Genomic DNA, 25,841 nt, shown 5'->3' with positions numbered 1-25,841 from the left:
CAACATCCGTTCACCCCTAGCAATGTCTTGCATCAACTTTCTACCCTGTCACCAATGAGAAGTGATGCATAAGTAGATAACCTGAACATGCATGTGCATGCAGGAGTCATGAGGACCAGCAGTATAAGTTTAGAGTATCATTCAACCAACAACTATCCCTCGTGACCCCCTCCCCCCAACACACATGCATACTCAGCTCATCCAAGCATGCTTGCTTTCATCAGGGTGAGAGAGCAAAGCCATTGCCTGACAACTCTGGCTCATCTCCCACTGTTACAAGGGACAGGGAATGTTGAAATACACTATGCCCAATCTTCTCCCCCACCTTCAACATCTGCCATCATGGAAGAGGAAGGGGAAGGAGACCCCCCCCCCCCCCCCCCAAATAAACTTTTGTTGTAGTCAGTAAAGTCTGCAGAATATGCTAAGTTAGGGGCCCATTCCACTGGTGCGATAATCGGCCCGATTCGGCCGATTATCGCTTGGTGGAATAAAGAAAACGATCATTTATTTAGGGCCAGACCTAAAATCATCGGTCCCCTACCGCGCATCGCTACGGTGGGATAGCGGTGCACAGCATTTGAGAAGCACACCATACATTACCTAGCAGGGCTTCTCCTCGGCTCAGTCTTCCTTCCCAGGTCCCGCGGCACAGCATCAGCTACAGAGCGGCCTGACTGAGCAGTCAGACCGCTCAGCCAATCACAGGCCAGGACCGCTGCAGCCAGTGATTGGCTGAGCGGTCTGACAGCTCAGTCAGGCCGCTCCGGAGCTGCTGATGCTGTACCGCGGGACCCGGGGAGGAAGAATGAGCCGAGGAAAAGTCCTGCCAGGTAATGTATGGTGCAAGGGCTGCAAGGACATCGGTAACGATGTCCCTGCAGCCCTTGCTCAACGATCGGGCCGTGGAATATTCCCAGAAAACGAGTGCCGATCTAGCAGATCGGCGCCCGTTTACATCGTTGATCGGGCCCCCATCGGCCCGTGAAATTGGACACTTAGTCTGACTTTAATCCGTTCCCACGTAGGTGCGCACTGCACCAGTCTATTCCTGGGCCCCGCATGGAGCACTAGGGGCAGACCCACCGGCCCCCAGTGTGAACCTCCCCTCTGTCACGTGGCTTTATTAAAATCAATGGAGCCACGTCAGAGGGGAAGGGGTTTTGTCACACAGGGCGCCGGCGGGCCTGCCCCCGAGTGCTCCATGCAGGGCTTAGAAGGTTCAAGAAGAGGACCATGGCACCAACATCCCCGCGCCGATCCATTCATGTAAAAAACTTAAAGCAATGTACCTGATGGTACATTCGCTTTAAGCATCTCAATATATGTAGCCACCCTTCAAGATTCTTTACAAATACTGCGACTTGTTTCAGGCTTTAAGCAACAGAACAAAAAGATCTATCTATATGCAGAAAAGCTCAGAATAGCTCCACAGTAGCCCAATGACATTCAGAAGATTGGATGATACATTAGAAAAAGAAATCCAATGAGACGTAACACTAAAGATTAGCATACAAGTAATAAAACATTACACAGTTCTGATAGGGTAGAAGGGGTACCAATACCATATAAATACAAATTTATGAAAAACCCAAAACATGAAAAGCCCTCGATGGATCTGCCACATCAAGTACTGGACTACAGGAACAAGGGAGTACTCACAGAGGGATGTGACTCTGCCGGGTGTCCACTTGCCTCAGTTCATCCTCTTCCACATCAGAGTCCCCTCCTGAACTACTCTCAGTGGCATCGGAATCAAACCCTCGTTCACAGGCCCGTAGAGTAGCTGACCCCGAGCAGCTCAGCCTCTCAAGTTCACAAGCAGTTCCCTTCAAAAAAGCATCCACGTTGCCACTTCCCGCTTCCCCTCGGCGCTGGGCATCCGCTTTGCGCGTCACTATGGTCAGGCGATTGCGAGAAGTTTCTGGACCCGGACCAAATGCCGCCCCTACCAGACCACCGAGCTGTTGATGGAGATGACGTTCAACCTGCTTTGCTTGGACTAACTGAAGCCTCTTCTGAATGGATCGCGCCCTCTTTTCCATCTCTCCATGGCGACGTAACAAGGCTTTCAAGCGGGTATCAGAACCATGCTCAATATGAGACCCCTTCTGTTCATGTTCCTCAGCAGGAGACCCTGGGGGAACCACTGGAGCCTTGACCCAAGGATCCAATGCAGGAATGGCAAGGCTTGGGGGCTTGTCCACAGCTGGCTTAGCAGGTCTTTTGGCCAGTCCATTTAAAGGTCCTCCTTGACCCCCTCTTCCAGAATTGGCAATGCCTCTCAGCTCCTCCAGGTTGAGCTCCAAAATGGAGGAACGCCCCCGACACAGTGACTGAGACAAGATAGACCGTGGGGTGAAAACTCCAGACAATTTTCCGGGTGTTCCACTGTAATTTGTTACCAGGTCTGGTGGGGCGGGTGGAGGAAGGCAGCCGCCGTTGGTCTCACCAAGGGGAAGGGAGGAAGATGGGGGCGCCAGCTTGAAGTGCAGGTTGTGGGCGTCAGGGGCAGGGTCAGTGAGAGCAGGTGCCATCGCAGCCATTCAGCACAAGGAATAGGGCAGGGGAGGGGGATGTTTCCCCAAAGGGGGGGCTGCCGTAGGCCACACTGCCCCCAGGCAACTCCAGTGAGGGGTACCTGGAAGAAATGGTACAGAAAACAATTAATGTCATGATGCAATTAAAAGAAAACACGTGTACAAATAGCAAAAATATATCCCTATCAGAACATAGAATACAGCACTAGGGTTTTTCCAAGATTTAAGGGTATGTTCACACCACGGAATCCATGCGGAGAACTTCCAACGGATTCCACTGCTCGCTCCCACTTTAATCTCCGCCTGTCCCATATACTCCATTCTATGATTGACCAGATTCCGCTGTCTGAGATGTCAATTCTTTGGGCTTTGAATCTGCCCGAACATTGAATGGAGACTATGGGACCGGCGGAGATCCAAGCAGGAGCGTGCGGCAGAATCCGCGGGAAGTTCTCTGCGTAAATTCCGTAGAGTGAACGCAGCCTCATAGTGATACACAGGCTATGAAAGTTGGACTGGTGAGGGTCTATTTTCTGGCATCCCTACTAATCAGCCACAGCACTCGAAATGCAATATACCCTTAATTGTTTACCAGGCACAGCGCCATCTATTCTGCACTGGCTGCGCCGAGTACTGCCTGAACTTTAGAGCTGCAAGGCCAAACCCAACCATTGGGAAACATACGGTGCCATGTCTGATAAAGAAGAAGTTGCATTTCTACCCTGCTCTCTTAGTCCCCCAACCTTCCCCCATTCTTCCAGGCTCCAGTGGTGTGTCATACCTGCAAGAACTACCTCGCCCAGTTCATCAGTTCTTGCAGGGATAACACATCACAGGGACCAGCAGCAACACCAAAAAGTAGGTAAAGGAGAATGGGGGAGGTGAGTATTTATTCTCCCCCCCCCCCCCCATCACCCCTAGCCATGTATACAATCCCAACCCCAGCCCCAATCTCCAGACAACCCTTAGATAATTTTTCAATGGCCCAAAAATAATTGGGTCAAAGATAAAAAGGACTAGTAACACCCAAAGCAGTGGTGACCTCTCATCTCACTTTCTTTTCTTTTTTTAGGCTTCGTTTACCGGGTGCATCATCACCATATGGCTACAAATGTGAAAGTGAATCATAAAATCTAAAACTGACAGAGACATGTGCGTAAACTGAAATATAAAACACAGAATCTCTCTCTTCTGCTATTGCACATTGCATTTAGAAGCCAACTGGTCAAAACTAGAAGCCAGTGGGGAAATATGTAAAGTACTAAAAAGAGGCATGCCCGTGTCCTGCCTTAGAGATGGATTCACACGACTACGAATGCAGGATTTCTACCTTTAGGAACTGCACAGAGCGCCAACTTAAAAAAAAACAAAAAAAAAAAACAAAAAAAACCTACATGCTGTACTCACCTGCCACCAATGCTTACCAGGGCTCCCTGCTCTCCATCCTGACACACAGGAAGTGCCCACCTAGTCTATTACTTGTTAGGGTTGGTCACTTCCTAGGTGTCACAACAGAAGCAATGAGAGTGGATTGGCACCCTGGCAGTTTTTTTTTTTTTCCCCAGAATACCTTTTTAAAGTCTAGTTGTCTCCCAGGACACCAACTAATGTAACAAAGATACAGCAATTGACTATATAAATCTTATCATAACTCAACCTGGTGGTCTAGTCTAGGCCATCACAAACCACCTTTCCTTCATGTCATGCAAACTGCCCTTCATTTTCCGTATAACCACCATTTTAACATCACTACTAAACGCAACCATAAAACCACCGCCATGGTGGCCAACATGCTAAAACTTGCTGTAGCCGCCTAACCTTCTAGTTGATTTGCATTGGCACCAATAAAAGTTCTTCTTAAAAGGCCACCCACAAAGACAACTTGGGTTCTCCAGTCATCTACTTGGTTAATAGTGTTCTCTGACCCAACAATGTACCGTCACCTTGAATTTTTACAACAATGTTGTCTAAAACTATTGATTTCTGTGGGACTGTCCAAACATTTGTTGGCGCCATGATTCTCCCTATTCACCATGCAAAATACATGCAAGGTGGGGAATACATGCAAGCATGGGGGGGGGGAGCATGCTTGGAACTGTAGGCATGGGCAGATAGCCAGTCATGCTTACCTTCTTAGCCCAAAAGTTGTGAAGGCCATGCTGAACCGCAGCATGCACACCTCCTCCCTCCCCCACCCCTCCTTGCTTTGTTTCCAGCACTGAGCCCTGTACATAAATCATCCAGGGAAGGGAGAGGGGGAGAAGGTGTGCATGCTGCAGTTTAGAATGGCATCCACAGTTCTCAAGCTTAGAAGGAAAACATGATTTTATTACTTTACATACAGCCATCAGCCAAGAGACTGGTATCATTTACTTTATTTTCCCAATATAAATCTCCAAGCATGATATACAGCTGACAGATTCCCTTTAATTTATTAAGGACCCCTAAAGCAGATACAACATTTTCAGACCCTCCAGCAGCTCCCATTCATGGGCATCTATAGTGCCATACATCGGCAAAGTGTTATCTTTGGGCCCATAGATTTCAATGGGCTAAACAATCTTATTGTAACTAGATTTCCTGAACATATGTGTCCTGTGTGGGACTGAAAAACGTGGCTGACCACAAAGCATATGTTCGAGGAATGGAACAAACATAGAAGTCTAGGGCCTGTCTGCAACACGTCAGGTCCCATTTACATCAAGTTTCAGGGCGTCCATTCCGTTTCACATCGGGAACAGTATACCAATATACAGCCTGACGGCTGCCCCAGAATGTGATATAAATAGGACCTTCAAGTTTTTATAGTGATCAATAGAAAAAAAACTATGGGTTACCAAGGCTGGCCTCCACCCAAATCAGTCATCAATAAACCAAAATAAATTTTATTTTTCTGTATTATTCTGTAAAACTTCACACAGAAATAGGACCACATGTCCCCACCATATCTGGACTTTCTGAACAGCCAATGATGGGTGCCCATAGAGCTGGTAAGTCTGACTCATATCAATATTACACAGACTAGAGTGGTGAACGCACTGGGCGCTGCGCCATGCCGTATATAAAGCGTGGCCATCATCTCCACCACTCATTACAATACAACGTCCATGTCAGCCGGCCCAAGGAAACTTATAATGTCAGCAAAACCAGCCGGCTAGAAGAAATCCAAACATGTTCAGCACTCTAGGGCGGAATAATAAATTCCTAGCACTGCAGGAACTAAGTCACAGACAAAGGCTAAGCGAGAGGGCTCCGAGGCTTGCAATCTAAGCCGGACACCCTGGCATGTCTGTGGAGGGTCCACACATGGGGGGGGGGGGGGGAAGGATGAGAAGCACACTGCAGGGTAATGTCAGGCATCAGTGATAGTAAAGGACGGACACAGAGGTTATGGAGACTAGGATGTGCAAAGAGCATAGGAAATAACATGGGCGAGGAGCCTACAGCCTAGACCTAGGAGCAAGTAAGGGCAGAAGAAGGGGGCACAAGACAGAAGGGCAAGAAGGAGCAATGCAGAACACAAAGAACCCAAGAGGAGAAAGAGGTGGGTGGAAGTGATCTGCGGAGGAAAGTGCTGGGCACAACTAGTACAGGGGTGCGGGCATAGAGAGGGGGGACCCAGCAGCCTGGATAGCAGCATGCAGATTAGAGCAGAGAGCGGGCAAGGCTGCCAGGGACTGCAAGATGGAGCAAGCGGAGGGGGGGGGGGGGGATGCAGGCGACAACACTAGCCACACTTCCATCTGTCACATGACAGCCCCTACATATAACCCAGCTGTGATCTATACCTGCCTGCACCATGGGCGACACGCCAGCCCTGCTACATACTACTACAGCACAAGACAACAAGAAGCTAAAGAAGAAGGAGAAGAGGAAGGAGAAGCAGCAGTCCCCCCACCCCCCTCCCTCCCTCCCTCCTCCAGCAGGGTCAGGGCGAGGCAGGGAAAGGGTTACTGGAGGGAACTACACACTGCACGGGCCCTTTAAATCCGGATATTTAAAGTCTGCGCCAGACAGGGAAGGGTTAAAGGTGAGGGGGGGGGCAGCGGGAAATAAAGGGGGAGACTTACACAATGTGTGTGGGGTCCGCCAGTCCGGCCAGGGAGCAGGGGCCCCTCCGCTGCAGTCCTGCTAGCCAACAGATTCTTCTATCTACCCTCCCCCCCCCACAGGGGGGCAATAGGAAAGGTCGGGGGGGTAGATAATAAAAAATGTAACGTGCTCCCAGCCAAGAGTTCCGAGAACACAAGGCACCGAGCCCCGGAGGCTCCCCGAGAGAGAGAACGGGGTACGGGGGTGCTGCCGTCACCCCCCCGATCTAGCGCCGGATCCTGGGGAGGAGAGGGGCAAAATGGCGCCGTCAGAGAGACGGACGGAGAGGAAGACTGCGAGGGAGGGGGAGGTGGAGACTCTGATAGATGGGGGGGGGGGGGGGGAAGCGTGGAGAGGAGGAGACTGACACTAAAGGCGGCTGCTCCCAGGCTCCCCCGCCTGGCCGCACTGGGGAACGACAGCGGCGAAGATGAGCGCGGAATGCGAAGAAACTACAAGGGCTGTGTGAGGAGGGATGGCGGCTGTTCACACCAGTGCCTGACCGCATGGAGACGGCGCTGTGCTGCCTCCTTACTGACTGACACACAGGGGGCGCTGTGCTGCCTCCTTACTGACTGACACACAGGGGGCGCTGTGCTGCCTCCTTACTGACTGACACACAGGGGGCGCTGTGCTGCCTCCTTACTGACTGACACACAGGGGGCGCTGTGCTGCCTCCTTACTGACTGACACACAGGGGGCGCTGTGCTGCCTCCTTACTGACTGACACACAGGGGGCGCTGTGCTGCCTCCTTACTGACTGACACACAGGGGGCGCTGTGCTGCCTCCTTACTGACTGACACACAGGGGGCGCTGTGCTGCCTTCTTAATGACACACAGGGGGGGCTGTGCTGCCTCCTTACTGACACACAGGGGGCGCTGTGCTGCCTCCTTACTGACTGACTGACACACAGGGGGCGCTGTGCTGCCTCCTTACTGACTGACTGACACACAGGGGGCGCTGTGCTACCTCCTTAATGACACACAGGGGGCGCTGTGCTGCCTTCTTACTGACACACAGGGGGCGCTGTGCTGCCTTCTTACTGACACACAGGGGGCGCTGTGCTGCCTTCTTAATGACACACAGGGGGGGCTGTGCTGCCTCCTTACTGACACACAGGGGGCGCTGTGCTGCCTCCTTACTGACTGACACACAGGGGGCGCTGTGCTGCCTCCTTACTGACTGACACACAGGGGGCGCTGTGCTGCCTCCTTACTGACTGACTGACACACAGGGGGCGCTGTGCTGCCTCCTTACTGACTGACTGACACACAGGGGGCGCTGTGCTGCCTCCTTACTGACTGACTGACACACAGGGGGCGCTGTGCTGCCTCCTTACTGACTGACACACAGGGGGCGCTGTGCTGCCTCCTTACTGACTGACACACAGGGGGCGCTGTGCTGCCTCCTTACTGACTGACACACAGGGGGCGCTGTGCTGCCTCCTTACTGACTGACACACAGGGGGCGCTGTGCTGCCTTCTTAATGACACACAGGGGGGGCTGTGCTGCCTCCTTACTGACACACAGGGGGCACTGTGCTGCCTCCTTACTGACTGACTGACACACAGGGGGCGCTGTGCTGCCTCCTTACTGACTGACTGACACACAGGGGGCGCTGTGCTACCTCCTTAATGACACACAGGGGGCGCTGTGCTGCCTTCTTACTGACACACAGGGGGCGCTGTGCTGCCTTCTTACTGACACACAGGGGGGCTGTGCTGCCTTCTTAATGACACACAGGGGGGGCTGTGCTGCCTCTTTACTGACACACAGGGGGCGCTGTGCTGCCTCCTTACTGACTGACACACAGGGGGCGCTGTGCTGCCTCCTTACTGACTGACTGACACACAGGGGGCGCTGTGCTGCCTCCTTACTGACTGACTGACACACAGGGGGCGCTGTGCTGCCTCCTTACTGACTGACTGACACACAGGGGGCGCTGTGCTGCCTCCTTACTGACTGACTGACACACAGGGGGCGCTGTGCTGCCTCCTTACTGACTGACACACAGGGGGCGCTGTGCTGCCTCCTTACTGACTGACACAGGGGGCAATCAGTAACCAGGCCAAGGCCTCATAGGGACACAACATTTCAAATAGAACAAATTAAAAAAAAAAACACACCTCAGAAACCTTGATGTATTTAGTGCATAAACCCTCACAGTGTACAGCGCTGCAGCGTAGGGAGGTGATAGACTCAAAATACACCTCAAAAATCCTAAAGCTTTCCATGGAACCTGCGGCTTTTGAACAGTAACTTGAATTGTGATGTAAGGCTCATTTTGCTAGTAAAACAAGCTTATTTAATAAAAATAATGACCAAAAAAACATAAGCCTCAATGTTCTGGCTTCTGCAGGGTTTTTTTTTTTTTGTTTGTTTTTTTAAAAGTGACTGTACCACCAGGCCCAGGCAGAAGCACTGGAGGCGGCCAACCCCCCCTTAGTGGGAGGAAACCCCCGCCCCTCCATGATAGGGTTCCATTGATTTTAATGAGTGATGTCATGGAGGGGCTGGGGTTTCTTCCCACTAATGGTGGGTCGGCCTGCCTCCAGTGCTTCTGCCTGGGCCTGGTGGTACACTCACAAAAAAAAATAAAAAATAAAAAAGGGGTCAGGAAAAACACCAGAAACTCATGGAGAAGCCTATGGAAAAACCTCAGAAACATGAAAGTAAAAAAAAAAAAAAACGGACCACAAACACAAAATAAGAAAAGCACCATCACAAAAAAAGTGCTGTTTCTGGGAGAAAGCAGCCATGTTTTTCTAGGCCTGAATAACCTCGACTTCTATCTCCATAACAATTATGGACATAGAATTAAACTAAGTGGCATCTAAGACTTTACAATGCTAAATGGAAATTAAAGGCCATGTTTTGGATGTGTTTTTCTATTAAAAAAAATACTCATTTATGGGCCGTTTTCAATCCCAGAGAACATTCCCCAAAACATAGTGGAAACAGCCTATTTACAATGTGTATACGCTCCGGCCAGGATCCCATTGAAAGTAAGGCATTGTTCCGCCGCACCAAAAATACGGCCGTTGTTGTAGTGTGAACATAGCCTAAGGCCACATTCACACGTTCCGTACAGAACGCGGACATGGAATGCCTGTAACGGAGTTTTCCCCCCCACCCAGGCAGCATCTCTGATATGATGTTGTGAGCAGGGGTACTGTATGAATATGTGCCACGCGGCTGCTTCATTACGGCGCAGCGCATATTCATACAGTGCGGAACACGGAGCGTGTAAATGCCACCTAAGGCTATGTTCACAGTATTTTTGCACAGTATTTTTCAACCAAAACCAGGAGTGGATAGTAAACACAGAAAGGCTATAGAAACATAGAAGACTGTCGGCAGAAAAAGACCACTTGGTCCGTCTAGTCCGCCCTTTTGGTTCACATACTGTTGAAATTGAGTAGATGGCCGTCATTCAATGGCAAATAATTGCCGTTACTTTAAAGCAACGGCCGTTGTTTTGAAATAACACAAATATTTGCCATTAAATGACGGCCATCTACTCGGTTTCTACAGTGTGTGAACATAGCCTGTGTTTTCAATCCACTCCTGGTTTTGGTTACAAAAATACTGAGTGTGAACACAGCCTAAAAGTAACCAAGAGTACGGATTTATTCCTTTAATCCAGAAACATTCTGGAAAGCAGGCACATGCCAGAAGTAAAGTGTCGGCACTATATCAGTGTTGATAACCTATATTACTAATCAGACTATTCTACGATTCACAGCCAATAACCTATAACTGTACAGGACACATGCATTTTCTGTATACACACACACAGGACGGCAATGTCAACCACTGCCAGTATGTGACCCCGGCCTACTGTCCTCATGTCTATAATCATTTTACTGTATTTGCCATCATAAGGAGTAGTGAGTAGATTTTATGGAGGGGCAAAGTTCATGTCAATAGAGGGACTGGCTATACCTAGTGAACAAAACGCTAACAGTGTAGGACTATGTGCTGAGGAGACTGTCACAATGACAGATGACCCCCATAGGGAAGTGGAAAAAAGGCCACCGCTACAATGTCTACAGCGATCATACAGCTGTCAGAGCATGTTGGGAGTTGTGGTTCTATAACAAAGCTACAGGCTGTAGACCATTGTATTGGCATTTAAGGGTCAGTTCACACTAAGGAATCGGCACCAAAATTCCAAGCAGAATCACAGTCGTGGACTCTGCTCGGAATTCCGAGCCACACATTTTTGCCACACATGATAAACAACACCTTGGCTTCTAAAGGCCCTATTCCATGGACCGATTATTGGCCGATAATCGTCCTGTGGAATAGAAGGCAACGATCAGCTGACATCGTTCATGTTGGGTGATCGTTGCAGTCGTTTGTTTTTCAACATATTGAAAAACAAACGACTGATACAGCAACGATCTGCTGCTGCCCCCCCGCGTAGTAGGAGCGGCGGCAGCAGACGCTCTATGGTATGGGCAGCCTGGACGATCTAGCGATCACCCGGGCAGCCCCCCCCCAGGACTCATCCGCTCGCTGCAGCCGCCACTGGAGTGGGCGGGGAGCGAGGAGCAAACAAGCTCCTCAAGTCGGCCTGTGGAATAGGGCCTTAAGTCTGAATGGACCCTTTAAAAAGGGTGTTATGCAGCAATAATATGGCTTTCTATCAAAAGAGCATCACTCCTGCCCTATATGGTATTACAACTCAGCTCTATTTACTTCAATGGAACCAAGTTGCTGTACCACACACAGTACAAGAGCGGCACTGCCTCGAAGAAAGCAGCTATGCTTTTCTTATTCTGGACAATCCCTTTAAGAGTACAAACACACACACCGTATACGCAGCGTATTTACTGCTGCGATACGCAGCAAATACGCAGCAGATACTCAGCAAATTAGATCTAAATAACTGAACACAGCATCAAATCTGCACCATCAAATCTGCTGCATACACGGTGTGTGTGTTTGTACCCTAACAGTCCAATATGCAGGAATCATATTACAGAGCAGGAGATTGATCTATAGTTTTGTGGGATAACTTGTCATTTACTCATGGAAATCTCTGCTCACTCTGGTCGTCAAGTGGGCGGTCCAACTCATACTGAGGGTCCATTAACACTAAGCTAAACAGGCTGGAAACTCCGAGCGGAACCCGCGCCACAGACTCCACTCAGAATCCCGCCTGCCTCACTGTCTCAATGTGAGGTCTCGCGCGCCTCCGCTCTCCGTTAAAATAATTGACAAGTCAATTATTTGAGCAGAGGTTCACGAGACATCACTAGGAATTTCCGCCTGTTTTGCTCAGTGTGAACATACCCTGACAGTCTATGGGTATGTACTGTAGGCAGCTGTCAATCATGCCACTCACTTGAGTACTTAGCCCAGAAAGCGTTAAGTAGTCAAGTGGTCGATTGACAGCTCTCTCTACAGACAGCTGTCAATCACTAAGTAAGACCACCCACATGACTACTTAGGCCAGAAATTTATGCTAATAAACAAGTTTCCCTAGATCTTTCCCCACATTGTTATATATCAATCTGTTCAGCTTCTCCTGCTCTATAACATGGGGCCTGAGCATCAGATGCATTTTCTGCATGACAGGTTCCCTTTAAACACTTGTAGGGGAAATTGAGACAAACCAAAAAAAGGTATTGCCCATAGCAACCAGTCTTTATATAGTAAGCCCAGGCATATATTCCCAGTGGGGTCTGACTTCCAGGATTAACAATTCTAAGAATCAGCTTCTCTTGCCCAGCATGGGTCCACACTGGTCTATTTAAGTGAATGGGACTGCATTGCATTTCCTGCACAGCAGGTAGGGAGAAGCGGCACCGTGCAGGGTAAATCTCTGACACCCCCTCCCCCCTGCACAATTCTAGGAACTGGCGGGGAATCCAGCAATTGAGGATCTAGAACCAAAAAAAGTGATTACTATTATCCATAAGGAAAATCATTGCTGTTGCAGCAGACATCACAGAGCCCTGAGATAGGAAAAATATCATCACACATCCAGGGAAAGCGTATGTGTAGACAACATTGTCAGTGCTGTGGGCTCTGGCTGCCTGCAGACAATGGTGAGACTGTGGGTGTGTATGTCTACAATGAACACACACCTGTACGCATTACGGCACTCCCTGGGAATGTTAATCACTCTGCCCTGGCCCGAGCACCAACTTTCGTCACTAAGGGTGCGTTTACACAGACAGATTTATCTGACAGATTTTGGAAGCCAAAGCCAGGAATGGATTTGAAAAGAGGATAGATCCCAGTCTTTCCTTTATGACCTGATCCCTGTTTATAGTCTGTTCCTGGTTTGGGCTTCAAAGATCTGTCAGATAAATCTGTCTGTGTAAACGCACCATTAGTTAGGCCAATGGCACTAGTAAGCGCCAAGTGTGGGGTTGTATTATCCAGCACCAATACAATGGTGCTATTCCAGAAACATTACAACCGTTGCATGCAGGCAATGGCATCACTTTCAGGTGGCAAACATACGCCACTATCACACTGCAGTGCGGTGTTCAACAACCATGTTATTTTACAGCAAGATACAGTGCTACCTCGGTTTAAGAGTAACTTGGATTGAGAGCGTTTTGCAAGAAGAGCTCACAGTTTTTCAAAATTGTTACTTGGTTAAAGAGCATTGCTTTGGTTTAAGAGCTCCCTGTACTGGGTGGGAGCAGGAGTGGGGGAGGGGCATGGCCTGCATAGTGTGGTCCACAGTACTGTACTCTGACCCAGGCGGCGGCCGGACTATCACGCAACGACTGTTTACACGGAACGATTGGCGAATTTTTTGATAACATGTTGAAAGATCAAAATGAACGATTTCTCGTTCGTCGTTTGATCGTTCGCTGCGTTTACACGTACGATTATCGTTCGAGTTTGATCGTTATTGCGCAAATTCACACGATAATCGTTACGTGTAAACGCACCATCAGGAATTAATTATGCTCGTAATCCAAGGCACCACTGTATATGTTAATTACAGGGCCAACTGCATTGCCAACAATCACATGTAGTGGGCCACAGACATAGGAATGCTTAGTCCCTGCCAAGGTGCACTGCTAGAAAGTATAAATTATCTCTCTATAGTACAACCTAACAAAGTAGCAGCACTGAGGACATTATAGAGCAGCTCTGTGCTGTGTAAGCTGGAAATCAAACTGGGGGGAAATCTAATAACCACAGTTGGCTCATGTAATATATTTGCAGCCTGTATTCAGTATTGGTTTGCTTCTAGGTTTTTCAACTCACTCCCCCTCGGAGTCCCTCCCCTTCCCATAGACTTGTCTGGGCAGCTCCTAAGCTGATCGCTCAATGAGCTGATGTAAGCCCAAGAAAAACTTGAGCTGTTTTTCTCAGAATGAATGAAAGTTTTCTGAGCGTGGTAGAAACAAGGCCCATTAGAAGGACTGAGGCATTTTTCTCTGATAAGATACATTATAAAGTTTCTTAAGGCCCTTTTACACGGGCCAATTATTGTTAATGAGTAGAGATGAGCAAATCGCTCATCAAAACGAAGCAAAGGGATTCGTCTGATCAGCGCTCTGCTCATCAGGCCACTGGCATTTTAGCGCTGCTCTGTTCCCTGACGCTCCACCCTGGGTGCCAGGGAAAAGCTGGATCCAATCCTGGGAAACTGGGAGAAGTAGCAGAGAGTGGAGCAGCACTGAAAGGCAGGTGGCTCGATGAGCGGATCACTGATCAAACAAAACGACTTGCCCATCCCTATTAACGAGCTTCCCTAGGGACCCTCATTCACCCGATAAATGTCCAGTGTAAAAGGACCAGCAATCAGCTGGTGATCAGCACGCTTATCGGTGGATTTAATCATATGTGCAACGGTAAAGTCATCCTTATAGGCCACACATCTCTCTGTCTAAAGCCAATAATAATACATTTAAATGGCTGCACAAACAACACAGTGACTGTTTGTGCTTTCAGGCTGCTCAGTTAATCGTGCCATGTAAAATGACCCTTATAGTCGTTTGCATGAATTGTTATCTACTGACCTTTATAAAAGGGATATTCTTCATAAAGGGAGACCCCAATGATGCAAAGATGAAGGGGCCATAGCTTTGCAGCCCCATCATCACCAAGATGTGTTAGGAAATGCTGGTTTATACTATAATTATATATATATATATATATATATATATATATATATATATATATATATATACACACACATTGTTTAGTCCCACACCTGTAGGCATAGTAAGTGTCTTCATAATAGAGCATAAGCCTGTACATGCCATTTTATTTTATCATATGCAGTGACCCCCATTCCTCCACCTTTTCCGACCTTGCATTTTCCTGCAATAGATTTTCAGCCCCACCATTTATTATGCATGCTTCCCCTCTTCTTTAATAAGACCCCGCTTCTCCCCTCCAAGAAAAACACTTTTCAATGAAGTTTTGGGTGGTCTTCCCAAAGAGGCTGCAGCATATTCTGTAAGGGACTATACAGTCTATGGGTCCACTGATGCACTGGGAATACACCCCATGGACGACCACTTTCACATTACAATTCAATACACAACCAGTTATTACACACAGAACTTTTTTTTTCCTGTTTGGTGCATTTACACCTGCAATAATATGGCACATTGGCAGTGACAAGCTAGATACAGACACACAGCAGGTAAAACTTCCCGGGCCTTCTTTTCTTGACTGTCTCGGCGCACTGAGCTTAGTCTTTGTTCTCTACTGTACAGCCCTGCAGGATATGTTGACACTATAAATAAAAGCACACTGTCAGCAGCTGCAGCAGTGACCACTAGTGGGAGCCCTGCACACACCAGGAATGCACCAAAGAGCCTCCCGCGCACAACACAAACAACCTAGGGAGGGGCGTGACGTCACAGGGGGGAGAGGGAGTGAGGCATGCAGGGTAATGTAGTCCTGGCAGAGCCCACAGGCACAATGCAAAACAAGCATGCTGCTGCCTACAGCTCAGTGCAGCATGTTCCTGCTTACAGATAGGGGCTGTATCTGACTCCCACACGGCATGAGCACTAGCTCAGCATTCAATAGATAGAACTAACAGAAAACAGCACTGCAGCTCCACACTGACAGCCTGAACTGGAAATCTGCAGTGTAGGAAGTGGCTACAAACCAATTTATATAACCACAGAAACTCAAAAACAACCACTCTATACTACACTGCTTCCATGATGGGGAATCAGTCTGTCCTCTATTTAGCTAAGCTGTTACAGGGACTGACATTGCAGATCTGTTATCAAGAACCAGACATAACAGAGTGACAGCGCTGTGCAGAGAAGCTTGCAATCCAATAGGCCAGAATAACTAGCGTGGCTCAAGAGCTTGCAATCCAACAGACAGGCCAGACATATAGGTCAACCTAATTAGTATTGATAAAGAGCTTACAATCCAGACAAATAGGTAAATATAACTAGTATGGTAGCAAACAAACAATCAGAAATACTTATAACTCATTACAAATACACAATACAAGCCTGGCACGCATAGAATCTTATTTCCGTCTCATTACAGTATGACGTATGCATTAGTCCAGTGTGATGATCCCAAGACAATACACTCGGGATTAAAGCAGTCACCATTACGATCACTATACGGACCGGCCCTGGCGACCTCTATGGAATAATTATTTCTTGTTTCTATACAATCCAGGGGTGTCCTGGTAATCTGCAGGCAGGGGGTTCATTGTGCTAATGGAAAACAAAGCGCACATCCCCATAGTCTGCAATTCTATCACATTAGACACCAACCACGAGGTCACAGTACATTAGGCAAATACCCAGCCTGCCCTGATAACATTTAGCCAACATGCCCACGGACGGCACTGTGAAATCGCCCTTGTCTCATGCCCATTTGTTTAAAAAAAAAAAAAAGTAAAATTTTATATTAGCAAATTGCTTATGCCCCCCTCTGGCCCTTCAACACAAGTGTGTTACATAAGAGTTATATTTCCTTAACGCATTGTGAAAATACAGAATCTACTGCAAGACACAATGTAACATTACAAATATAAGAGAAAAAAAAAGACAATAGGATATGAACAAAAACCCAAAAGGGGTAATGACGGATCACGCCAAGGCATATCATGTAGTAAGACACACAAAAAAAAACTACAAATCCCATAATGCTCTAATGAAAAGAAAAAGTTACATAAATAGGTAGTTTTTAGAAGCGTAATCAGGGGTAAGTGTCATGTAAAAAGTGAATGGGGGGGGGGCTAGTCTGCAGAGCTTACACTTTTGCAGCAGAATTGCGGGGGTTGGTGGGGAGGTTCCTTAGCATGGCAGGCTGACATGGAGGGAAATTCCAAAACAATAGAGGTAAGGAAGGCGTGTACCTAAAGCAAATGTGTAAGGAAGCCCTATTAAAGGCAAAGCGTGTACTTACAGGCAGACGAAGGGCTGCTCCGAGGTGCTGGCGAGAGAAAAGCTGCGGATCTCAGCACAGAGACAACACAGATCATTGCTGCTGTCTCTGAATCATATTCCAGCTTTGCACTAACCACACACAAGCTGCACTAATGTGAGCTCCTGCAACACCCCCTCCCCTCTCCACAACACCAGGATGAGTCCACACATCCCCCGGGGGAGGACACCATGCACATCTAAGCCGCACAACCACAATACAGAAATATAGCAGACTAAGGAAGGCTTGCACGTCGCTCTAGGTCACACTGCATTAATGCACATGAGCAGGAGTTTACGCTGGAGCACCGAATAGGCAAAACATTTGCATTTATGTGAGGGCAGCTCTACCCTTTGTGCAGTCTCAATGGTATTTTCAACTGCTGCTTGCTGAGAAAAATGAGGGTTGCAATACCAGGCGGTGGCCACCAGAGGCAGCAAAGCCATCACAACGTGTCATATGCCGGAGTTCATTTCACACGGGTCCTATTATGCAACAGGCGTATAACGCAAAGATCAGACAAGCTGCTAATAGCTTACAACAGAAGAAAAAGCCTCGAGAACAACAAAGTTCTAATAAATCCAGACACAATAAGTCAAATTAGTTCATCAAGATTTGATCTAAGTGCAAAAACAGGGTAAACTCACATGCTGCTGATTCATCGCAGATTTTACCTGCGGATTTGCATGTTCACACAGATCTTAAAATCCACAACGTGTCGATTTCTGCAGCCGATTTTCGCCAATTTCAACAGCTGGTAAACCACAGGTTAATGCCTCCATACACATTAGAAAAAGGTTTGTCTGCCAAGTCCCTGATGCAGTGTTCCCAGCCTGACACAAAACCACAACTTCCATCATAATATTGGGAGCTATAGCTTTCAACAGCCACGGGTTGGGGGGGGGACACTGGTATAATGTGTATGGGGGCCTGCTGAATGTCCTCACAGATGATTATGGGAAAGAGAAGGATAGAGCATGTTGAATTTCACCCAAGTGGTTCTTTTGTTTTCAAAGAAATAAGCCTGAAGACAGAAGTGTCTTGCAGCGACCTACCCCTATATCTCCATTCAGAACACATGAACACTCATCCGGATGAAAGGTTCATGTGTAGGGAGGAATCAGGAGAGAAAACATTTTGGCCTTCAGCTACCACATGGATTTGACTACCTCTGGAGACTAGAGCTCTATAGCATGAACCATCTACTTACGTCACACCAGCCACCAGTCACATATGGCGGCATCTTTTATCCACTGAAGTGTTAAGATAACAAGAATTCTAATCCAGAGATGAGGATTTTCTGTCACTGAATCTAAATGCTAAATATAAGAACGTAAGGCTAGGGCTCCATGGCAACCATGGTCACTGAACCTAGACTCTTGGGTAAATGTCTGACTGGGCAAAATGCGTTTGACACATATGAGATCCATCCCGCTTACGTGCATCCAGAAGATCCACATGTTTATGGCCGGATGCTCCCACTTGTATGTCGATATGAGGCTGAAACCGCATTCAAACAAGCCAACAGGGATATCCATCCTAGCCATGGAGCATCTGTAAAAATAAATATATAAGAAATAAATAAGAGCCACATTGTCATGTATAAAAAAAAAACTAAAAAGTAGTTGGTGCCCATTTCTAAGCAATTTTTTTTAAAATAAATACATAAATACATTCTTAAGGATTTAAACAACAAAGACCGCATACTCACCTCCCCAACCCCATGTCTGCTGTTCTGTCTGCATCCTGTCCCCTTCTTCCACTAATGTTTTGGGCAAACAGGAAAGAAGAAAAGCAGGGGGAAAAAAGGAAGCAGGGACTGGGAGCAGATATAACAGTAGATATATGGGATCGGGGGAGGTGAGTATGCCATCTTTGTTGTTTTTACAGTACAGGAAGGAATATGAAATAAATCTTCCTTGGAAACCAAAAACAAAATTAAAGCTATACAAACCAGTTTGATACTTGCTGCTTTCAGTCTGGCTGTGTTTACATGGCTGCAGTAGTGACTTGTCATGTACCCATCCCAAAATACAGGTGCTAAACTAAGAGGGGGAGAGAGGATTCAGAAACTCAGAAAAACACATAGGGCCTCCTCATTTATGGAAATAGAATGGAATATTAATAAACATATTATTTTATAAAAAATACAATAAAAGTGACGCTTTATTGAGGGCTATTTCCATAAAAGATGAGGCCCTATTGGGCTTTTGGGCCTGTGTTTTTCTTTGTCATGTACCCATGTCACTGCTGCAGTCACAGAAATAAATACATTTGTGAAAAAAATTGGTTTATTATTATAATTTTTTTACAAAAACACTATGTCAGGAACCAATTGCACATAGCATTTAGCTGTGTATTCCTTTGCGTATTGTGCAGATGTTTTTTGGGAAATTGTTCTGGGGATGAGGTGGCATGTTTGCTGGAAGTCTATAAGATTATGAGAATGCCTAGGTGCTGCATATTAGTTTTTCCTTTAATAAAGGGGTTGTCTCCAGAACACAACCCCCCCCCCCCCCCCGCGCGCGTGCACGGGCAGTTCCCCTACACCCAGCATCTCATCACGGATGCTGCCCGGGTGGGGGGGGGGGACTCCGTTACAGACATTCCACATCCATGTTCCATGCGAAATACGGAACGTGTGAATGCAGTCTTAGGCTAGGTTCACACTACGTATATTTGAGGCTGTATTTGGTCCTCATGTCAGGTCCTCATAGCAACCAAAACCAGGAGTGGATTGAAAACACAGAAAGGATCTGTCCACACAATATTGAAATTGAGTGGATGGCCGCCATATAACGGTAAATAACTTCCATTATTTCAATACAACAGCCGTTGTTTTAAAATAACAGCACATATTTGCCATTAAATGACGTCCATCCACTCAATTACAACATTATGTGAACAGAGCGTTTCTGTGTTTTCAATCCACTCCTTGTTTTGGTTGCTATACAGCCTCAAACATAAGTAGTGTGAACATAGCCTTAGGGTATACGTTGTCAGAGCTCATGACCCTGTCTATAGGTCAGGACACGGAGCAGCTTTAGGGTGTGTTCATACTGCGGAATACACACTGAGACTTTAAGTAAATTCTTTGGGCGGACAGCGGAATTCGCCAGCAAATATCATTGAGTCTCTGTGCGTATTCCACAGTGTGAACATACCCTTACTTCTAAATGGCCACCATGTAAGGCCCCGTTCCCACTGAGCAAAACTAGCGGAATTCCGTGGCGGACAATGCCGTTAGCCTCCCGCTCATAATGGGAATCTATGGGAGGTGCGCGCTCCTGCCCTGTCCGCGCTGAAGAATGAACATGTTCGCGGACAGGGCAGGAGCGCGCACCTCCCATAGACTCCCATTATGAGCGGGAGGCTAACGGAATTCCGCTAGTTATGCTCAGTGGTAACGGGGCCTTATACTAGATTTTCCAAGATATAAGGTAAAAGACATCCTGACAATTTAACGCTAAATGCGGGCAGATGTCTGCTGGTAGTGAACAGAATATCCTGTTCTGTGCACGCTGTGGGTCTCAACTAACTATGAAACCGTCCAGCAGGAAAGTAGGCCTCGCTGTCCTCTTTAAGAAATATAAAGCTGAGCTCTGATTTGTTGCTATGGGCAACAAGGACAGGACAATTGATACTTGGGGCCTACAGCAACCAGACTCCAGCTCCCATTCTCTAAGCTACCCTTACAGTAACGGAAACAAAAAAAAAAACTGAATCTGATTGGTTGCTATGGGCAACTGCTTCATTTTCCCTTTTGTGCTATCTTTGATAAATCTTCTCCAGTTTGTCCTATTCTTACCTTAAAGGGCTTGTGCCTCTAGTGCAGTAGTTCCATATCCACACTAATGCAGTGGTGCACAACCCGCGGCCCTCCAGCTGTTGCAAAACCATCATTCCCATCATGCCTGGACATCCTTCAGCTTCCAGGCATTATGGGATCTGTAGTTTTTCAACAGCTGGAAGGCCGCAGGTTGTGCACGACTGCATTATTGTGGATATGGAACTACTACTTTAAACCAGTAAATCATGCTGGGAGCTGTAGTCCAACAACATCTGTTCAATCCAGAGTATATCACCCCCAGCTAAAATACACATATGTTTACATAATATATATACTTACCGCTCTGGCGACTGCACTATTCTGAATTTTCTCATAATTCTGGACCCAAAAGAAAAAAATGATGCTAGCGGGCACAGAAATATTTTTGTCCTAAAAAAAATAAATAAATAGCATTATTTTTGTTTATTGTAGATTTCTAAATATTTATATTAAATGTTTTTTTTCATATGCTTTTTATCTTTATATATTGCATAACATACTGAGCTTTTTCTCATCTGTCAATTGTTAACCTTCAATATGGAATGAGTAGCTGGAGCCTCCATCTTAAATAACAATGTTCTTTTTTTTTCATTGTGTAGCGGCTTATTAATCAGATACAATAGATACATTTTAATTCCATAAGGAAGCATGTCAAGCCTTTACAAATGGCTGTTTTTCTGTGCTTAGTTTTTTTGGTGTTCATTTTGCTATTAGGCGATTTTCAAACTAGTCTTTTGGGACTAAATAGCGAAACAGACTTTTTTGAGCCATAAACGAATAAAACAATGAAAAGACCTAGCACTTAATTTTTGGGCCGTAAAATTACAGATAGTTTTACTCAATTCCTTTCTCTTTTTGTTCGCAGTTTTACATAATTGTCATTAGCAGTTCAATGGAACTCAATATTTAAAATAAAAAAAAATAAACCATATGTTTTACAGCTCAAAAAACAGACTATAATACTGCATCTGAACACAGCTTTAGGACTATGTGCATTTCATGGTCCAGTATAGGTGTTTCTATGATGAAGTTACAAAATTCCTTTAGATTTTTTTTGGTTATTCTTGTTTGATTCCCTAGGAATCTGCAGAACCTGCAGTGTGAACTGTGCCGCATATTCCTAAACAACGGGCGTGCCTTTCAGATGTTTTTCACGGCTAATTTTGGCGCATATATAAGGATGCTTCCACACAATGTGGCAATGTGTGCAGCCAAAACTTTAGCCTAAAAACAATGCAGCAAGCCACAGAGATTTCTTCATGACAGGTAGCCGTTAAAGAGGTTATACGGGTTCTTAAAGGATATTCCAGACCCAGAGAAAAAAAATATTAGAGATTAAAAAAAAGGAAGTGATACCTGGCCCAGTTTAGACAGCTGCTGGTCCACCACTGCTTCCTGTGACATGTCATCCTACAGGAACTGCCCGTACAGCCAATCACTGGCCATAGCAGTAACCTGCCTCAATCAGCCATTAACAGAGTGGGCAACTCCTTCGAGATCAACATCAACAGGAACTGACAACAAAAGGTGGACACCAAAAGGCATCTGCAGGGATCAAGGCAGATAAGTTACTTTATTTTTTTTTTTCTGGGGCTGGAAAACCCCTTTGAAAACTGATGACCTATCCACAAGACAGGCCATCAGTATAAGATCAGTAGGGGGTCGTGTAAATACAAAAATATGGAGAGTCTTGAGGTATGTTCACTTGGCAAAAAACCATTGAAAAAAAAACATTTAAAATCAGCTTGGAATCTGCTTCTATAGAGTGAAATTATGTTTTTTTTGTTTGTTTTTTTTAAATCACCAGTTGTTTTTTTTTAAACACTTACCTATGTGAAGTCAATGGGAGGTGGAAACTGCATTTTAGTGCAGCTTTTGATGTGTGGACATAACCTAAAGCTCTTCCCCTCTTTGTGACAAATTCATATGTATAAGTAAAAAAAAAAAAAAAAAAAACCAGCAGTTTCTCTTTTGTGAAAAGTGGGCAGAGCATCAGTGTCCCATGCCAATCCATCCTGCATGTATACATGTGTATGACTATATGCACATACATTACACATTAATTGTAGATATCAATACATGACCGCATGGATATGTTTGCATGTATGTATGATTATGTATGTGATTGTATGGATATAAGATTAAGAATGTGTTTGCATGAAAGTATAATTATGCATGTATGTATGATTATATCAGTTTTTAAATATATATATTTTTATGTATGATCACATGTCTGCCTGTATGTTTATATGTTTATATATGTGTTTACATGTATATGATTATGTATGATTGTATATTTACTTGTATGTGTTTACATGTATATGATTATGTATGATTATATATTTACTTGTATGTATGTGTTAACATGTATATGAATATGCATTTATGATTACATATATATATGAGTGTGTGTGTGTGTTTAAATGTATATGATTATGTATGATTACATATTTGCTTGTATGTATGATTATGTATGTGTTTACATGTATATAATTATGTATGGTTACATATTTACTTGTATGTGTGTGTTTACATGTATATGTATAAGAACATGGTTACATGTTTGCTTGTATGTATGATTATGTGTGTGTTTACATATAAATTATTATGTATGATTGCCTACTTGTTTGCAATTTTTAATTATGTATGTGTTTACATGTATATGATTATTCATTATTACCTATTTGCTTGTATGTATGATTATGTGTGTTTACATATGTATATGATTACATGTGTAACTATGTATTGCATGATTATGTATCTAGAATCATGTATGGATGTATTATTATGTGCATATGTGTATGTATGCTTATGTTTACATGTATATTATGCATGATTACCTATTTGCTTGTATCTATGAGTATGTGTGTGTGTTTACATATGTATATGATTATGTATGTTTTGCTTGTATAATTATGTTTACATGTATATAATTATACATGATTATGTATTTGCTTGTATGTATGATTATGTATGCTTACATGTATATAATTATGCATGATTACCTATTTGCTTGTATGTATGCTTACATGTATATAATTATGCGTGATTACCTATTTGCTTGTATGTATGATTATGTGTGTTTACATATGCATGATTAAGCATGATTACCAACTTGCTTGTATGTATGTATGATTATGTATGTGTTTACATACGCATATGATGTATGTATGATTATGTATGCTTACATGTATATAATTATGCGTGATTACCATGATTATGTATGTGTTTGCATGTATGTATTGCATGGTTATGTATCTAGAGTCATGTATGCACTGTATGGATGTATTATTATGTACATATGTGTATGTATGTGTTTGCACGATTATCTATGCGCTTGTATGGATGTATTATTATGTACATATGTGTATGTATGTGTTTACATATGCATATGATGTATGTATGATTACATGTGCATGTATGTATGTATGTATGTATGTATTGCATGATTATGTATCTAGAATCCTGTATGCACTTGTATGGATGTGTTATTATGTACATATGTGTTTGCACGATTATCTATGCGCTTGTATGGATGTATTATTACGTATATATGTGTATGTATGTGTTTACATATGCATATGATGTATGTATGATTACATGTGCATGTATGTATGTATGTATTGCATGATTATGTATCTAGAATCCTGTATGCACTTGTATGGATGTGTTATTATGTACATATGTGTTTGCACGATTATCTATGCGCTTGTATGGATGTATTATTACGTATATATGTGTATGTATGTGTTTACATATGCATATGATGTATGTATGATTACATGTGCATGTATGTATGTATGTATTGCATGATTATGTATCTAGAATCATGTATGCACTTGTATGGATGTATTATTATGTACATATGTGTTTGCACAATTATCTATGCGCTTGTATGGATGTATTATGTACATATGTGTTTGCACAATTATCTATGCGCTTGTATGGATGTATTATGTACATATGTGTTTGCACAATTATCTATGCGCTTGTATGGATGCATGCATATCAGCATATGAGTGTACATGACTATACATGTGTGCTATCCTCCATCTCTCTCTAGATTAACTCCTTAGTGCCTGGCGTCCCCCGATCCTCCCAGCATGCCCTCCTGTCATGTAGCAGCTGCCTCCTGCCCCGTGCACTGGCACAGGGTATCATAGCCCAGCTGATCATACAAAGTTCCAGTATCTGGCCTGTTTATAGCTGAGGAAGACAGAGGCATATATTCCAGCCATTCTGCACACCCAGCTCCTGCAATGGTCCTTACCTGGCCTGCCCCTGCTTCCCTACATGCCCAGGGGTGCCCCTCTGCCCCCACCCAGTGCCACCTGGTGCATGAACCCCACTCCCCACGCACCCCTCTGCCTGCACCTACCTGCACAGCTCAACCAGGGCTGCTGGCTACGGCCTCTCCCCTCGCCCTCCCCTATGAGGTACCGATTGGAGGATGGTGCTGAATTCGATAGGGGATTGGCTGATGAGGTGTCAATCAAGCAGTTGAGGGCTGGTGAGTGGGCGTGGTTTAGTGCCGTTACTGTGTGCCTGGGTTCAGGCTTGTTATGGGGGAAGGGGCGCAGGCATGTCATGGTATGAGAGTGTGACCCATGACTGTGTGACAGTGCCCCCACTGTGTGCCCACCCTGCCCCCTGTATGCCTTGCTTATAGCAGGGCAGGCTGGCAGCAGTCAGGGGAGGATGCACCCCTACCCCCTATATAACACCTCACATACCTGTGCCCCCAGTTTCTATGGTTTACAGTTAGGATATATTCACATTTACCAGCAGTACTGCTGAAGCCCTGAGGTTATGTCAACAATCATCCAGTCTCATGTACTTAGGACCATCAGCAAAGGCCATAGACAGCCTACTGGGCCTATGTTTACATAGCTGTACATTGGCACCTATAGCAGGGACCAGAAGTGCCAAGTCTGATCATATGCTTGCCTGTAGGGGGGAGAAATTCACCCCTGATCCCCTAAA

The 25,841-nt window shown here is 45.4% G+C and overlaps 1 protein-coding gene across 4 annotated transcripts in view; it reads right to left on the bottom strand.

Moving 5' to 3' along the window:
• The window catches only part of KANSL1 (KAT8 regulatory NSL complex subunit 1), a 75,599-nt gene extending 54,354 nt beyond the window's left edge, over positions 1-21,245 (bottom strand). For 2 of the 4 annotated variants that reach the window (XM_069952495.1, XM_069952499.1), the window contains exons 1-2: positions 6,611-6,925; positions 1,663-2,641 (exon numbers count right to left, since the gene is read on the bottom strand). In XM_069952495.1, the coding sequence (XP_069808596.1) occupies positions 1,663-2,546 (884 nt within the window). In that variant the 5' untranslated portion in view covers positions 2,547-2,641; positions 6,611-6,925. Of the gene's footprint in view, positions 1-1,662; positions 2,642-6,610; positions 6,926-17,011; positions 17,128-18,468; positions 18,584-21,158 lie in introns of those variants that run through there. The other 2 variants (XM_069952497.1, XM_069952496.1) reach the window with 2 other exon arrangements.
• Between the last annotated feature and the right edge of the window lie 4,596 nt (positions 21,246-25,841).

The sequence above is a fragment of the Dendropsophus ebraccatus genome, chromosome 14, assembly GCF_027789765.1.
Source record: "Dendropsophus ebraccatus isolate aDenEbr1 chromosome 14, aDenEbr1.pat, whole genome shotgun sequence".
In the NCBI taxonomy this organism is placed as follows: Eukaryota; Metazoa; Chordata; class Amphibia; order Anura; family Hylidae; genus Dendropsophus; species Dendropsophus ebraccatus.
Note: the sequence above shows the minus strand (reverse complement) of the source record. Positions and strands in the feature narration are given on the sequence as shown.